The sequence below is a fragment of the Echiichthys vipera genome, assembly GCF_963691815.1.
Source record: "Echiichthys vipera genome assembly, chromosome: 10".
NCBI classification, from domain to species: Eukaryota; Metazoa; Chordata; class Actinopteri; order Perciformes; family Trachinidae; genus Echiichthys; species Echiichthys vipera.
Window position 1 is genome coordinate 17,695,929 of NC_139835.1, and position 18,472 is coordinate 17,714,400.

General features: G+C 39.6%; 1 protein-coding gene across 2 annotated transcripts in view; it reads right to left on the reverse strand.

Moving 5' to 3' along the window:
- grb14 (growth factor receptor-bound protein 14) overlaps window positions 1–18,400 on the reverse strand; it is a 32,244-nt gene extending 13,844 nt beyond the window's left edge. The window contains exons 1-3 of one of the 2 annotated variants that reach the window (XM_083921343.1): window positions 18,310–18,400; window positions 11,519–11,733; window positions 10,074–10,203 (exon numbers count right to left, since the gene is read on the reverse strand). In XM_083921343.1, coding sequence (XP_083777469.1) covers window positions 10,074–10,203; window positions 11,519–11,706 — 318 coding nt within the window. In that variant the 5' untranslated portion in view covers window positions 11,707–11,733; window positions 18,310–18,400. Of the gene's footprint in view, window positions 1–10,073; window positions 10,204–11,518; window positions 11,734–18,309 lie in introns of those variants that run through there. The other variant, XM_083921342.1, reaches the window with a different exon arrangement.
- Between the last annotated feature and the right edge of the window lie 72 nt (window positions 18,401–18,472).

The window sequence follows — 18,472 nt, forward strand, 5'->3', positions numbered from 1 at the left end:
CCGCATCAAATCATTCAGGCATCACATTTCACCAGGAACAGGGTAGGGTTTGTCAGAGGGTGAGGAAACCCTTTTGGTGCATTAGCATTGCAGATGTACTTTATGTTTGCATTACTTAGCACAGAGTAGACCAACTGAAAATATTGGTTAATGTTGTGCAAAGTTTTGTTTGGATGTCGAGAAGACACACATCGACAATGAATGAAAATCAAATGTAACCTGAATAATGACATGAATCCATTTCATCAATTAGACCATAGCCCTAAAACCCTTCCACATACAACAACCTCTTTTATGAGAGGAGACAGGGACATTACACAGCATTACACAGCAGGATTTTTTGTTATAAATTGTACTGACGTTTTATAGAGACCTATGGCAATTCTGAGAGACCTCATGTGTTCAACAGCTAAGATAAAGAAACTGCGCATGCAAACTGTTGCCCAGGTGCTTCACCAGTCACAGCTTCAGGGCTGAGAGTGCATCATGAATGCAGCAAATCCTGGAGGAAATCAGCTGCAGCCTGCTACATTCCCAAACATAAAGCATTGTATACCTTATACTTCCTAGATACTTAACACATAACGATGTAAATTATTTCATGTAAAATCTGAAAACTTATGGACAGATGAAGTAAGTTAGGGCCATGATGGAGTGTGAGGAAGGGCATGAGAAGTGTCCTTATGGGACACACAGTCCTTGTGAAAATATCTATGAAACAACCTTCTAAAGATTTTTTGTGAGGTGTATTATCACCATTTTACTTCTGCTTGAAAGGGTGGACATTAGAGGCACACAAGCTGAGCAGTTTCCTGTGAATGTAAGCGTCTCCATGGTTACTGTGGTAGTATTTTTTTGTGTAAAATCTGCATAATTATTACCAATTAATTGATGTCAAAGAGTGGGTGTTTGGCCTAAGGCACTACAATTGGGCTCACATGGATTGCTATCAAAAGCTAGGGGCGACTTTTAGATAAGTTGTGCTCTGCAGGTTGATTAAGTTCCACTAATTAACAGATGCTTTAGTCATGCAGATATTTACCAGGGCTTGTTTCCAAACAGAGGAAATATTCCATGCTGATTAATGAATACATATTTTATAACCACTTACATGATTTTAAATTTGATATAATAGTGCAGTGACATCCAACATTTTAATTTTAACAGAATATATAGTGAAAATTACAACTTTCACCAATCAGTGGAGAAATATGCATATACATAGATGATACACAGTGCACACTGTTTAGAATACCAACAGAAAGGTCTGATCATTGTATTCACCAGGTCATTGAAAACACAAGTAGAAGTACTGTTAATCATGAGTTTCTAATAAAATGCCAGGCAAGGAAGCACACTGTGTGAGCAACTGGTGTCTTTATCAGTAAACACAGAGCTGCATTCATCAGCAAGTAACCCTGATCCAAATGTACACATGTTTTCACCTGAAAAGCATTCTTGTCCACCTATGTCATGTCGAGCACACCTTTTATGTTGCAACATGCAAAAATAAAGAATTTTACCTGGAGCGTTACTTCTGATAGATTAGTGTTCTTCACTTTGAAAGGGCAAAATAGACAATTTGGCTTCAGCTGTTCAACCAAATATGAGTTGTGTTACTTAATTAACAAAATGATGGTATAAAAATCCACCTCACTGGGGGAGATACTGGGCACCAATTATCAAAAGTGCATCTAAAATGTTTATGTAGTTAAATTTTGATTAATCTGATTTTGTACTATCTAAATGATACAAGTACCCAAGGGAGCAACATTTTCGCTTAGTTTGGTACTAGCTAGTCTGGTCACTTCAGCACCCAGACAAAATCCGTTGAATGGTTGAATTCATCAAGTCAGGCAACTGTCAGATATTTAATTTTAACATAATTGCAAAAACATAAAAAATAATTATACCTTAAATATAGGAATTATATAATCATGACCAAGATATATAGTGAGACATTTTGAAGTTGGAAAAATCTACTTAAGTGGCCACTAGTGAACATAGAATAAAATGTTTCTACATGAACACAAATTTTATCATTGGCATTTTCTGATATCTATCAGCCAATAAACATACTACCTATGTTTACTGGCTAATCATATTGGCCAACCAATGTATTGGTCAGGCTCTCTCACTACAGTATGCAAATAGATCCACATTAAACATATTGTTGAATGTCAACGATACTGTTGATTTGTAGAGCTCAAGTGGCAACCACCAGAACTGAAAAATTAAATTAAAGCAAACACTTGAGCGCCAACAAATGCAGTTTCTCAAATGGCCACTGGAGACTGGCTCCAAAAGCAAATCAATCCTGATAGAGCCCCAAGTTAAAATACTCAACTTTACAGCAACCTTTAAACATATGTACAGGCGTTTACAAAAAAACGATTTTGGTCTGGTACAGGGAGTGAATTGGCTGAACTCAGTGACAGGTGGGTGCTGTCAGAGGTGGCTAACATGTACTGTAGGCTTCATTTGACCCACCTCAGCTCCATCCACATCCTATCTCTATGCCCATTTTTGGATTAGCCGGGAGATAGGCGGAGTCAGGCACTGGCAAGATGGCGACGACCAGAGCCACCCACACTGAGCTTCACTGAGACTATGTATTTCTATGTGTTATACAGTCTTTGGTACTCCTGGTGCTGCATCTTGGAGGTAAGGGGTAAAGCTGGGGGCAAAGCAACAGAACATAATGTCCTGTGTTACAAAGACTTGTCTGGACAAGGCAGAGAAAGTCCAGACACTGACTATGCAGCACTATATACAACACATATATAGTCTTGTTGGACATAAACTCCTCTATTAGACCTTCTTATCTCAAGGACAGGACAGTGTGAGCCATTTTGCCAATTAGACTGCTCCGATTTAACCTTGAACTGCACTCCCACAGCTGCAGCTCTATCACGGAGTGGTGCTGGGAAGGTGGCCTCCAGCCTCGTCTATCTAAGAAACCATTGAGAAATGTCCTCCCAGCTCCACACTGTAACAAAACTAAAAAAAAAAAAAACAGCCTCAGCCTCATATAGGACTTTACAGCTAATGGCTCCCAAATAGTAGCTAAGCTACCAGTGCTCTGGGTGATAAAACAAAACTGGACCAACTGAAAATACAAAGTGATAGCCATGTATACGATTTGCTTCACAGAGTATTCAGTGTGCACTAATGAGAAGATGAATTACAACAGCAGACAAATGTTATCAAGCTACAGAGATAAGCACAACATATTTGACTCAGAGGTAGTACAGAAAAGACACTTGACGTAGCTTGATTAAAATGAAATCTTTACTATCATTAGAACGTTGCAGCTGTTCCCCTTCATAACACCATTTGAATCTTATACTACCTATAAACCTAAACCTACCTAAATAAATTCATATTATGACTGTGGGCTTTCTTCGTTTGGCATTTTTACTCATCATCACTCATATACACTCCTTTAAGTGAACTGCACATTTAACATTTCAGGACAATTCCAGAGCCCAGTGAGAGCTGGCTACTCTCTCTGTTTAAAACACCATTTATTAACAATAAATGACCCGTTGCATCTGTGTAAAGAAATGCTTGAAGAACCCTTTTCAGTTCAAACAAGTAACAAGAAGCTTTGACAAAATGCTCATGACGTTGGATCTCATCCAGCCCCATCTAAAAAGACAGCTTGAATTGAGAACGATCAGCAAACATGAACACAAGGCAGCGCTTCACTAATAAAGTTATGTAAGAGTTAATACAGAAGAGCTGCAAATACACAAGATTCCTACCCGCTTCTGCAGACAAAGTGGTGTGATGGCAGGCAAGGTGACTCTTCTCGCATGGAAATTCATGCTTCTTCTGTTGGTGCTCAATTAACTATGTGACAAGTATCCATACGTAATAAATGAAAACAAGGATAGTGTACAAATATAGTAGTTCTAGGGATAATTAATAATGATATGGGAGAGTTTTACTATATGGCAACCCACTAGGAAACTATAGAAAAAACAGTGTCACGGTGACATCCTTCACAATGAAAGTGTGAGAAACTAAGTCATGTTGCCTCCCCACAACACAAACTCCTCCTTTGTCCTTGGGACTGTAAAAGCTTTTTCCATTTCACTCCTTTTAGAAAAGCAGTTCCAATAAACAAAGCTGAAAAAAGAAGATTTTCTCATGAGTTAAAATATGCAAGGCCCGAGAAAGTTACTATAAAATACTCAAAATCAAAGTAATACATTCTGCCCAGCAATAATGGCAAAACCAGCAAATGAGCTGAAGATTTCCCAGAAAGTCCATGTATCACATTGTTTTTCCTTACTTTGTAGCCAGACACAACATGGCTATTTTTAGTCTCAGACATGAAATACAATTCATTAAACAGACATTTATAGGCATATTCAGGAAGATTTCTTATCAATGTTTTCTACTTTATGCATGGTGATATTAGAAGATAGGTCTGTTCTGGATTAAAGAAATTTCAATTTAACTAACACTCTTACAATTTTGTCGTCTAACTAATTAGTTGATTTAATTGACGGATCAGTACAACTGAGTTTCTCCACAAAGAATAATGTTAAAGCATTCCAAGTGTCTTGGAAATAAGCCATTCAGCATTTATTTTAAAAGCATAAAATTTGACTAAAGAAATCTTAGTCGGCTAAGAGCAAAAGGACTGATTAGTCGACTAATCGACTAAGAGGGAGCAGCCCTACTAGACAAGGATATGGGCTGACATGATCATCAAACAATCTACAGTTTAGGGAAGACTGAATAGTGAACTGGCTTATTCTTGCTGTTTGCCTCTTCCTGCAACCACAGTAAGAGTGAGTCATTAGATCTATATCAGGCCTCAGATTATTCATTAACTATCTTATTTCTTTTTAAAAACTCCATTTATTTATTGAATTATCATTATTTAAGTCTTACCAATGTTCTGAATATACTGTGAGTTCACGTACTGAGAGAGAGAGAGAGAGAATATTAGAGTTCCAAAATAGCTTTTACTCCCACAGCCTCAATTCACAAGCCACATCTGTTTTACTGTATAGTAGACAAAGAGGCCTTGTGAATATGAGTGTGCCATCTTTACAGAACACGCCCACTGTAAAGCCTCATTCTTTACCAGATCAATGTCAAATAAAACAACGTTTTAAAAAGGTTGTCAGGTGTATTTTTGATTGAATATATTTTTAATTTGATTGTATCTAGTTTAACATTAAAATGCACCCAACTTTCCACTGGTACTACATGGAACTCTACTAGACTAACTAACTATGAGTAGTCATTTTTTAAATAAGCACAAATGTGAACGAATACTTGCACAACAGATACCGGGGAGAGTGGATTCCATTTTAATAAAGCTATGAATGCATTTATAGGGAAAGGACAGTCGCAGACCACAAGGAGCCTGAAATTCATTGCCTGATTAAAAACCACACACATACAAACTCATTTAGCCGTACTTTACTGTATATCAGGTTAATGTTCAGATAATGTGTAGTCTATGCCTTTTTAGTATAGCTGATATACAAATCGGGGTGTAAGAGCTGTCCAAACGGGAGTATATTTTGTTCCCCTAAGTAAGCTAGAAAGTAACTTGTGGTAGATCTTCTCCGTCATTGAAATCTTGCAGAGCTAAAGTAAAGGCCTGTGCTCTCACTGCATTCCAAAAATGTGCATGGTCTATATTCCTTTTATCTCCTCACCAGCACCAATCATTGTCCTCTATTTCACCTCATGAGAACAGACAGGAAAAGAAGAACCTCCCACAACAGGCTTCATGTTTATCTGGAAACACAGAACACTGACTTGTGAGAGCGCAGACACGCAGACGCTGCTAGTTATCACACAGCTAAAATGAATTAGAATTAATGGAGCCAAGATGATAACAGAGTCTCCATAACTCCAATAACAAAGCCAGCTCCAGACACATTGTCCTTGACCATAGTTGATTCAATGAAGACCCCTTGCAGGCTCTGTAACAAGACAGCAACCAGAGGTGCAGTGATGAATATTTAGGTATGGAGTACCCAGCTCTGGGCAGGGGGATTCACAGTATAACTCTCTAAAAACAGCCATATATATATATATATCAGTATCCATCTTACAGAGCAAGGATGCAGCCAGTCATGTAACAATTTTATCTACTGAAAACTTTTGTACCCCATTATAAGCCTTAAAGGTAATGTCTCCTGCCAGACAATGGGTAAACCCTAAAAACCTATTAGGGATGGGAGTTGAGAACTGGCTCCACTTTAAAACTGGTAACAATCTGAACCGGAATCATATGCCTCTGACCTTATGAATTCCTGTCATCAATTCCCACATGGGGAGGGAACACTTAATCCTCACAGTATAATACCAAGTCAGTGTAACTTCAGGGATATTAATCTGTCCATTTAGGAAGCACAAGTGACTGTGAATCAATTTCACCCACTTTGGTGCAAACGCAACTGACAACAGGGTTAATAATGGAGAAGCCAAAAGGGAATGGTTTTGCATGTGTTGGCCACACACAGTTGCTCTCTCCTCATCCTTCCCTCAGTTCCTCCTGGTGCAGGACACTGCCCGGCCTGATGTGGCCAGAGTGTGAAGGCACTTTCTGAATGAAGAAAGCATTGATGCCATTGACTTGCCCTCTCATTCCCCTGACCGGTACATGTATGCCATGCACACCACTGATGTACGGTGTGATTTTGTATCCAGCCCTCAGTGGGTTGATGATTTTGGTTTCCATTGACGTTGTTACATTATTTTGTTCGCAACAAATGATACAATGTACATCAGTAAGGATTTTCAACTTGAGTAGTATACTGACCTAACAGTACATTGATTTGTAATAGGGAGAATGGTGCCTCTGTCATTCTCACTCTGTGCCTCGAATGCCTTTTCTTACACTATGTCTTTGATAAGCGTGTTGGATCTCTCAGGAGAAGCATGTTACAGTTTACGGTAGTCAAACTGGAACCTATTTTCTGAAGAAAATGTTTTCTGGTTGTCCCTCTGATGTCCTCTGGCTGCTCTGCCTCGACTATCAATGAGTTTACCAGATGGACACGAAATACTTCTAGCTAAAGTAAAGTGTGTATAACAAAGCAATGTCACACAATTGGTCTTGTCACAATTCAGCAAAGTCATTCAAAATCACTTACAGTAAAACTTAAAACATGGTCAGCCAGACCCCAAATTGTTTGAGATGCCACATCAACAGACGCCACTGATATTTTCCTAGCCTGCTTATTTTTTAATCTAAGCCTGTCCTTGGTAGAACATTATTATTTTCAGAAAAATTGTAACTGATGGGAAAATTACTACCCAAAAAGACACATCGGGAAGCTCATTGGACAATTTTCCTTTATAGAAAAGTTGGAAGTGTGGGTGAGGGGATGAGTGCTGCCCAGTTGGAACAATGATGTCATTGGTTTCTTGAGTGCTTCTGAAAAGAGGGTCATAACCCTGTGACATATGGATTGTGACACAAAAACAGCTGTTCACTCTGACATACTCCCTTTGTCTTCACAATACTGCTGCTGAAAAGACCAAGTGAGAGGCTGTCAGGCCGATGAGGTGCAGGCACAGGTCTCATCAGTGAGATAAATAAGGAGCACTTCAAAATTTGCTAACAAGGAAGGCACATTGTTGCAGAGTGAGGTCAACAGGGTGTTATATTGCTCCTTCACTGAGAATTGTGAAGATTATTCTTGCATTTATTAAAGAAAATGCCAAATCCAGGAAAATCCCTGGCCTTTGTTCACAATAGGCTTGTGAGAACACAGGAGAATTTACAATTACTCTGTCATTTTCTGATGTGAAACCTTAGATTGAGACTTTTTATATCAAGTGGAGAAACTCCAGTATTAGAGTTTCTCCACTAGCAATCTTACCACAATGTGTGCAGAGTCCAATTTGATTACACTCTTATGTCAATCACACATATACATACAACCAGTAAAAGGCAAGCGTGAGAAAAAATAAATAAATAGAAAACACAACTTTCTGTTTGTATTTTTTCATTCTCAGCACGAAAGCAACACATGAGCACAGTGAGGTCTACAGTAATACTGCTGATAGTCCTTGGTAACTGCTAAGCTCTGTAATTTCTAGCTTTCCTATGAGTCATTGCTTTGAGCTGCCCCCCTGCTGCTTCACATGCACACACAAATACACACATGTATAGACACACACCACAAAGATACTGAAAAACCTAACATCAACTTCAGCATACAGTATAAGGATACACATCCAGGAAATATCTAGTGGTTGACAAACCAGACTCATTTCACAGCTCTGGAAAATGTATAGACAAACCCCATTTTGAACCCAATGCACTTTGAAGCAGCCCAATGTGCTCTCTTTTTAGAAAGAGTTCTGTGGACACATTCAAATCAACAACAGATCAGGGTCATATTAAGTAATTGCTGTGTATGTATAATAATACATTTTCTCCCCACTTGCACTTATTGGTTAAAAGAGAGAAATAAATAGAGTAAACAATTATTCATCATGAGTTGTGTATCACCTGCATGTATGTTGGTGCAAGTTGAGCCACAGCAGCCCCATTAAGCAATGTGGTTGCTTAAACAACTACATTATTCAGGCGTTATAAGTTCACGTTCAGGACCAAGACATCCACAGCAGGGAAGTTACCATATGAGAAGTTAGGGTGATGTTGGCCAACAATAAAGTCCACTTGTAATTTCAAATGACAAAATCCACAGTTGTTAACAAGCAACTAGTTAGCAAGAAGCCCATTGTGACCCAAAGTTAATATGAGTGGCAAATGTTATCATTGACAACTACATACTGTATGTGCCATGGTAGTATGGAAAACACAGGTCCAGCGATGTAAATAATTGGGGTTGGGATTAGTGAACGATCAATTGGTAAAAAAAACAAAAAAAACTGCCAAAATTAACTCAAGATCTAGATTAGAGTAAAAGCTTTTACTTATACATTCAACGTTTGACAAATCACAAACACTGCTAAAACAAACATACAGGAGTGGCTGTTGGGCACTAGGCCAGGCATTTCCTTGGTAAACCATACAGTTATAATCAAATTTAATTTCAATGCAATATCCACAGGTGTTATGAGACATCAGACGCATTGGCCATTTTTATGTTGTTATGGAGAAACACACCTGGGGCTAGATGTATAAACGATGTGTACGCACACAACATGCACGCGCCTTTTCTGACATATAAACTGGTATTTATTAAGAAAGAATGTGCGGTGAGAATGTGCATACCTCATGCTGAGATAGCTGTGGGTGATATGATAAGGAGGAGATTGAATATAAATTGAGAGACGGGTAACAGTTTTTACGTTTGCCAGTATCACATATTGCGTTATTATGTTTGTAAAAGGTCAAAAGGCACATTTTAAATTATTTATGATTACTTTACAGTTTGTTTGTTTTTTATCCTGAATTGTGAAGCACTTATCAGTTCCAACATGAGCGCTTTGAATGAATCATAATGCTTGGCAAAAACATGTGATTACAAATAATGTGTAATGACAGCTGCTCTGGTACGATGCATCAGTCAGTGAAATTGCACGTTCTTTGACGTATTTCTCATTAATAGGTCTAATGAATGGTGGAACAGGCACAAGTATGGATATGCAAGCAGTCTCTATATCAATTTATCGTGAACTTTGAAAGCAGAACAAGGCTTGTGCATGTGCACCCAGCTCCACACTCATTGTTTAAGTCTACACAGAGTTTTATGCATCCGGCCCCTGGGCTCTCAAAAGCACTAACATTGTGCATGTGGATGTCTGAGTATGCTGACAGCATTTCTATCTCCTCACTTCAACTAATTTACATACTCACGCAACTGGTTCTACCATCCATATACCCTGAAGTTGCAGATAAATACCATCCCAAACATGTAATTATGCATTTATGTAAATCTATATGTCCTGCAGTTGTTTTTCTGGCACGTGTTCCAAATAAAGTAGCAAAACTATGTTGCCTGTCTGAGGTAGCACATGGAAGAAAGGTTACAACAGCTGCCTTTTTCTTTAAAAAAAAAAAAATACTATGCCTCTATGTCACAAACACCCTCTAGTACTGTAAATGGAACACTCACCTGAGTTGCACTACTTTTGGTCCATGGTAATAAACATTCAGAGACAAGGGGCGAGAGGGTTGAGGCGATAAGCTCAGGGAAAGGGTTTGGAACAGGGGAAGAGAATGACTCCTCTCTCTCTTTATTGCTCCTGAAGGACAAAAACACAATCACAGGGAGAGAAAGAAACAGATGCTACATAACACGTGGCAAATAATGTTCACATATTTTTTTTAAAAAAATTTTAAGATCTCCCAGTTCTCAAAAGTGACTTTTTTGGTAGAAAATAATGCAATGATCTACAACATGGCTACATAAAAGCTATAATCACATATTTCCACAGTTTCCTTTGGATTTAATAAAGTGTCATACTAGTATACTGTACAGATGCTTCAGTGAAGTGGTGGATCAAGCAGATACAGAAGATATTGCAGGAATGTAATGGAGAAATTGCAGTGTAAAATCAAGCTTTTACAAAGAAGAAGATTACTACAAACAATGGATTACTTGTCTCCCTATTCTGCGTATCACAGTCAGGTCAGACATTATAACATCATAGTCATGCATTAGACTTTATGCTAGACTGATTTCACAACCTGTAGCTTAGAGAGCTGTTATAACATATGTATGGTTCCTCTGTTGCACTTGTCTCATGGGGAGTATAAATGAGGCAGGGGATAAACACAAAGCGGTGTCTGATTGGACTTCTTATAATATAGTAGCTTACAGACAACAAAATGCTGGCTAAAGGAAAGCAAGCTTTATTACAGCCAAAAACAGCATGATCTATGACTTTTTTATATCAATCAAATGTCATGTCATAATCCTTATTATGTGCCACTCATCACAACCTAAGGGATGCATATGCAAATGTTTGTCAGTAACGAGTAGCAACAATGGATTTCTTTGTTCTTTTGTTTTCATCTAATAGGTCCTTTTAGTGAACTAACATCTGAATCAATCAGAAAAAAAAATGTATGAACAGATAATCTACAATACCGTATTTAATTATCATGACAATGAGATAAGAAAGAGTAGGATTTCGGAACACTTGCATACAAAAGGGCCTCAGTTTCTGAAAGGTGCCATTCTCTGACTGATGCTTTCTTTAGTGCTTTGTTAACACAGCAGTTACTGAGTTACTAATTATCTCCCACAAACTAACAGGTGTTTGATTTGATTCCAGGTCTTAAACTGCACTGCTGAAATAATACATTACACTCCATTGACAGCTGCGTTTGGGTCAAGCCAATTGTGTTTACAGGTACAAAGTCTACACTGCAGCTTTCAAATAGACCTCTGTGTCTCACTCCTACAAATACAAAGAGTGTACTATTCTTCTGCAGGGCAGCACTGTAGTGTAGAAAGAACGACTTTCAATGTCAATGCAACTAAATTAATTTGAATTGAATATTATAAACAGACTGGTGTCATTCATGGAAAGTGCAAAGAAAGATTAGTCATACCGATTTCCCTTGCAGAGCGTAGACCTGATCTTCTGGGCATTTGGTGTTAGTAAAGGAGCTTGCAAAGGGATGAAGGCTGGGCTGGGAAAGCCACTCACATTACTCTTGCCACTCTGAAAAATCTCTGCCTTCTCTCCAAGGTTTCCAGAAGTATGTATTCCGTCCAGTGTGTTATTCATATCACTCATGTGGGCCGGCTAAATCCAAGGCATCATCTGGAGCAGAGAGAAGAGACAAGCTGTTGGACTGGAGTGTGTGCACAGTACAGTCAGAGTAAGCTGGCTGGCGGGGCTCCTCTTCTCACAACTGAGCAGAGCGCGCGCACGAACGCACGAACACACGAACACACACACACACACACACACACACACACACACACACACACACACACACACACACACACACACACACACACACACACACACACACACACACACACACACACACACACACACACACACACACACACACACACACACACACACACACACACACACACACACACACACACACACACACACACACACACACACACACACACACACACTTTCTCTCTCTGGCTCATCTGCTGCCCACGAGGCTGGCCCAGTGGGGCAAAACGATCCCTCCTACCCAAACATGATCCACCATAATAAAGATATTTTTAACACAATGAGTTCCAAAACAGCCATCCTTGCTCTGACACAGTAGTGTATTAATAACTGACTTATTTGTTCGGCCTCAAGTCTTTTGTTAATATTGTTGCTTTAATTTCCTTGCTTTTATTTTTTTGTTTGTTTTTTATTTAGTTCCCCTTGCAACCTGGAAGGCAGGGCATGTGTGCAGAAAGCACACTTACTTAAGTGTCTTTAGTAGTGAGTCTGTTAGTGCCACTAGTATGACACAACAAACTTTTTTTATCATGGACTTCGCACAGGGATCCAAATTGCACTTTAAACTTTGTGCACTGTAGAAGGCAAGTGGTTGTATGTAGTAGCCACCCCAGCGGATTGGTTGTGTTGTGGGATGTGTCATGCAGTGACAGGCTTCATGTGGGGGATGGTTAGGATGATAACATCTTTCTGAAAGGTAATATGTAACAGAGTCTGACCAGGGGAGGACTGGCTACTGGAGATACAGACTAACAGGCTGCAAAGGGTTAAAGGAATACCTCACTACATTAACAGAAGACAAGGCTAACTTGATTACTTTGGTAAATATGAAGCAAAAGGCGCTGGTGTGGTGATGAAATTCTGTTGTTGTAATTTTCAAAGGGAAGAAATACAGAGTAGGGAAGCAGTACAACTGTGCATCTCAGAATTGAGCTTATTCTGAAAAGGAAAACATTTGTAACAGAGAAATCTTTTTCTAGGAGATGGAAATCAAATCAGACTGATTTTAATGACCATCTTTCTGTCTACATTAATCCACTCTCACTGCAATCTACAGTCACAATGCCAGTCCCAATAACACAGCTCTACACTGCCTTGGTTACATTTAAATGTAAGTCCTACTATGTACACTTAAAAATCATGCCATGAACACAAGAGAAACTCCTGATTGACAGGTGCCTCCAGACATCAAGTGCATCTTCAGCTTAAGAGGTAAAAGCAACAGTGTCAGTATTAGTGTCTTGAGATTGATTTTGGAGAGCAGATAACAGTAGGAGGTGGGGGTAGACAAATGGTTCAGCTGAAGTCCAACGGTGGACTGACACAAGGACAAGAAACCCCAGGCAGCATGGGTAGGCCAGAAATAACCCATAGCCTGGATCACATTCTCTTGGTATCAGTCAATGCAAATGCTAATTACATTGTAGGATGAATGCCAAATCTATTTTAGGGACTTAATAACAGTGTTTCACATAACTCTGTGAAAAATCTCTTGACTGACTGACAAGTGGGCAGATGTATTTGTTATAGCTCTTTTACTGCAATAGTGTTGTGCGACAAACTAAATATATTCCCTTATATTGATGATTGATTTTCCTTGTCCACTTAACACCTTTACTCGCAACATGGGTTATTGTTTGAGCATCCTTGATTGCTCTTGTGCAGACATGATTTACTAGAATGCAGCACGGAAAAACCCCTGAAAGTTGTTAGGCTAATGTATTTAGCCCATATGGCTTAATCCAGATCACTTTAGATCACATTACTTTTGGTGCAAAACTAATGCAATAGTCATACAACAATTAATCATTAAGTCACTTAATTTTGTCCACCCACTTGGAACAGTTCTGTATTAAATGAAAGGAGCCGTTTTAGCCCCAATGTATGTTTGCTATGTGCCAGAAATGACATCATGTATAAAAACTAATTGGTCTAATGAGGCACAGGTTGCTGCCAATGACCCTTATGAGCCCTGCTTTCAGTGCCACAGCACCAAGAGTCCCCCCACTTAGGCCTAGTTTGCTAGTTTGCCAGTGCTGACTGCCAGGTTTGCAAGGTGTTTGTAGTGAAGACAGTATTTCCACTGCTGTTTTGAAATATACTTCAGACTTTGAAAAAAGAAAGAAATGTGAGGTAGCTACTTACCCATGTCCTTAAAGTGTAACTCCAGCGAAAATCTGACGCACGTTCTTTTTGGAAAAGAATATACAAGCCATCAAGACCAGTTTTTTGGGTGATGACCTATTAAAAGAGAAATCCCGCACACTGAGTAGGTCATTCAAAACAGCTTTTACTTCCACTAATATTGCTCAAAATAACACCAAACCTCTGCAGTAGAATGATAACAGTGCCTACACATAAAATGAAGCACCAACAACGTAGTTAGAGAATCCGGTGTTTATAAATGCTACAAGCCTTAGCAGCCGGCTCTGTTCATAATCACAGGCAGCCCAAACAAGTCGATTACAAGTTCAGTTCTATTGCACCTCAATAGAACTGAACTCCAGTCCATTTGGTAATCGACTTGTTTGGGCTGCCTGTCAATGTGGATGTAGCTGACTGCTACATCCATATTGATGTAAAACTGTAAAACTACGTTGTTGATGCTTTGTTTTATGTGTTTTATGAGGAGAGGTTTGGGGCTATTTTGGGCAATATTAGTGGTTAGAAAAGCAGTTTTGGATGGTTTAGCGCTCTACCTTCAGCTACTCAGTGTTAGCCATGTCTGGCTGTTAGCAAATTTCTGTGTTAAAAAGGTGATCACCCAAAAAACTGGCTTATCTGATGTATATTCATGGCGAAAAAGACAGTGGGTTTCGATTTACATTTTAATCACTCTACTCCAGTTTAGGAGTCACCTCTTCTCTTTTGCTAATGCCTAGTTCACAGCACATGATTTGAGCTCTGATTTTCCACTCAATCGCTGAAGATTTTTGGCCTACCGTCAAAAGACCTGGCATTCTGTCTACAATTGCAAATCATTGCTCAAGCGATATGAACTGTTCAATGGTGTCTCGAAGATGCATTCCAGGTATCTACCAGGCTAAATATCTGGCACTATAGGGGAGCCACAGCCAACGAGAGTGCAAACAGGTTGAGTGGAAACCTGGGGAAAGGGGGTCACCTGTAATAATAGGAACTTTACTGAATGTGTTGCATTTGCAACATGGACCAAAGTTGTTGCACCTAGAGGAAAATAGTAAAGACGTGTGGAATCAGGCTGTGCCTACCACAACATAAACAAGCATGACTACATTCCAGTATTTCATCCATTTTCTTTTCTTTTCCGTCTTTGTTTTATCGCCGCAATGAGCTCATCAACAACTTGGAGTCCTTGTTTCCAGTAGACATCCACTTTTGGAACAAGAAATCCTGTCCCTTCCCACGTCACTTCTCTTGCGTTTTAGCGAAAAAAGCGACATCTGCAATTCCTCATGGTGAAAGAAGCAGTGTGTGTGTCCCTGTCACCGGTCAATCAACAACTTCAAGAATCTTCCTGATTACAAGACAGCAAGTTGTGTGGTGTGAACAGTGAACAGCGATCTGATGACTTTGAATGTTGTGTTTTGTGTTTTTAGCTTGAGGCCATCCTGCAGGCCATCCCTCAGCAGAGCATGGGCAAGATGGGGGAAACTGGATATTCCACCTTGCTATCCAGTCGGCAATGGTGGCCAACGACCCACAGCTGCTTGGTGGGTCCCTATTATAGCTGTGATAACAGTTAAGACCTCCTTTTCAGCTAAGAGGATAGATCTGGTGAAGAGAAACAACCTTGCCTACCATAGACTATGTTACGGCACATGTTGCCGAACTGCTCTTCACCACAAGGATAATAAAGACCTTATTGATACTCCTTTGGTACTATGAATGACTGTTTGGTCCATCCTTAACGATTTTTGTCAGCAATTTAAAAAAAGACCTCTAAAGCAGCAATAATGTTGGGCTCGTCTAATTTTCCTATCCTTTAACCCACTATTGAAGAGAAAGCATCTCAGAACATTTGCTGCAGTCTTTGACTTCTAATCTATCCACCATAGTTCAGCCAGCGCTCCCACAGCACCCCTGTGACTGTCCACTGAAGTCTAGAGCAGTGGCTTTCAAAGTGGGGGCCCCTGGGGGAACATTGGAGGGAAGATAAGAAAAAAAAAAAAGGAAAGACAAAAAAATATATAATCTAATTATATTTGAATCATTATTATAATATATAATCTGATTTTGCTTTGCTCCTCAAGCTTAACCTGACTCTGCCAGATGGATTGATTTGCATAATTTCACATTTGTAAAATACAATGGAGCTCGCGAGATCAGGATGGTCTAGCTCAAAATGACCAGAAGGTATGAGGCAGCTTTACAGCCATTAAGAAAAATGGCCGTGGATGGCCAAAATGTGTGCTCTGTCTGAAAACCCTCTCAAACAAGTGTTTAAAACCTTCAACTTCCGAGTCACTTGATACAAAAACATCAGGCCGAAAAAAATGGAAGGCTTCTTCAGACGTAAAGAAGAGGATTTGGTCAGGCAATCTGCTGTATACACACAGCATGCTACTGTTCCCAAGGGGCCCCCCTGGAGGCATCATTTTTAGCTTCATACCACATTGCTCGAGCAAAAAAACCTCACACAATTGTAGAGGATTAGCTTTTACCAACAACAAAAAAAGGTTCTTAAAGTTGATGTGTGATATATTTTGTAGCATTGTCAGTGGGTTTGCAAAGGGGGTCCCCGGCCAGAAGCTAATGCTGTTTGGGGGGCATTACCACCTTGTCTGCTTCTGAGGGTGTAGCAGTACGGCGTCAGCAGGAGGGGTTTACCATACACTCACTGGCTTGATGAGCCTCACTCTAGAGGAAGGCGGAACTACTGACAGGGACTCATGCTTCAGCATTCTTATATGGTTCTTCGGGTCATTCTGGATGCGGACTTCATAATTGTAAGCAAAAAGGCCCCCATTGTGGACAGTTTTTCAGTTCTAGGAAGTAATGTCAGAGGCATGATTGATGCTATTTATGTGACTTCAAGAAAGTGAAAAGCTGAATGCCATGTAGGTCCACCAACTGATCCGAGTAGTACAGTATAACCCAGACAAATGATTTCATGCTAAAGAACATCATTAGTTTAAGTCAAGCCACAGCTGTCCTACTGGGCCCTGTCCATCTAATGAAATGGAAAGGTTACTACATTTGTGCCCTCTTTTGTTTGGCTTAAGTGGAATGCAATGGAATGAAGATAGCAGCTGTTGGAAACTACACGGAGAGGGTGGTCGGGTTAACACTTGTGCTGCAGCAGCTTATTTACAGACAAAACCCATGCTAGCCCAATCATAATGTGAGACAGAAGTGATCATGTGACTTCTGTGATTGTGTGAATTCTGAGTTGCTGCTAGTAGCTGGCATTCATCATTTGAATAGACTGCAGAATTCCTGGCATAGGCCAGTTTTAAAAAGTTGAAATGCTCAAAGATAAGCTGTTGTGATACAGTACCAATGCATTTTTCCAGGCAGGAGTATTGACGCTGGCCCCTGGGTGACATGGCACCTAATTTGAAAATCAAATCAAAATATATCAAAAATATATATAATAACTTCAATGACATACTGTGTAAGTCCTCTTGTCACTGGATTGCTTAAGGAACAAAGAAAGATAGCTGTTGGACGATTATAGAATTTAATGGGGGGGGGGGGGGCAACAAATTAAGAATTAAATAATAGAAAAAACGTGTTAATTATAAGAAAAGTGATATTTAGGATATTTAAAATCATCCACAGGGCCAATTTCTCATGTAAGTGTAAGTGTGACATATTTTGTTATTAAGGTTAATTAAACTTTGCAAAAAACTCTTCGCGCAACTGAAGAGCAAACGTCACAACCTAGTGTGTCAAATTCAACATGGTTATAGCGACACATGTTGCTTTAGAAATGTCACGGTATTTGGTAGTGGTGATTGAGAACAGTTGGACGCCTTTAGCTCAAATTAGCTCTCTAAGTGTGGACATAAATGCTTTGATAATAGCATTTATTTATCTTTGATTTAGAAGCGAATCGGAGAAGCGCGACCTTGGTGTGAACTGTTAACGTTGCTAAGCTTTGTACGAACAAATTCCAGTCAAGGAAAGCGTTCACGTAGTTACTGCCCACAAATATCAAAACACACTTTAACGATACATTTAGCGAAAATTTTTAAAAAGTAAGCGACTTATTTTTTTTATTACAAACCCAAAACCTGCTCGTTCAAATAAATACGACGGCAAACGTTCACAACCAAGACTATAAAACGCACGGCGCAGTGAATCCGTCGCAGTCCTTCCTGCTCACTCCACACCAGCTTGAAGTGAATAAATATAGCAGGCTAATCGTTTTAAAAAGTTGCCCCCACCCCTTTTACATTATTATTATTTTTATTTTATTTTTTAAGTTGTTCTTACCTTGTGCCTCTTCAAGCGGAGTCTCCCATCCAACCCTTGAAACCTGGTCTTCACATCGCTGCCCTTGTGCAGAATGAGTCCCACTGTTCACACACGTGGAGCACAGGTGTCCTACTGTAACGCGCCCCACGTCACACTGTGTGATCACGTTTTACCTGTTGTG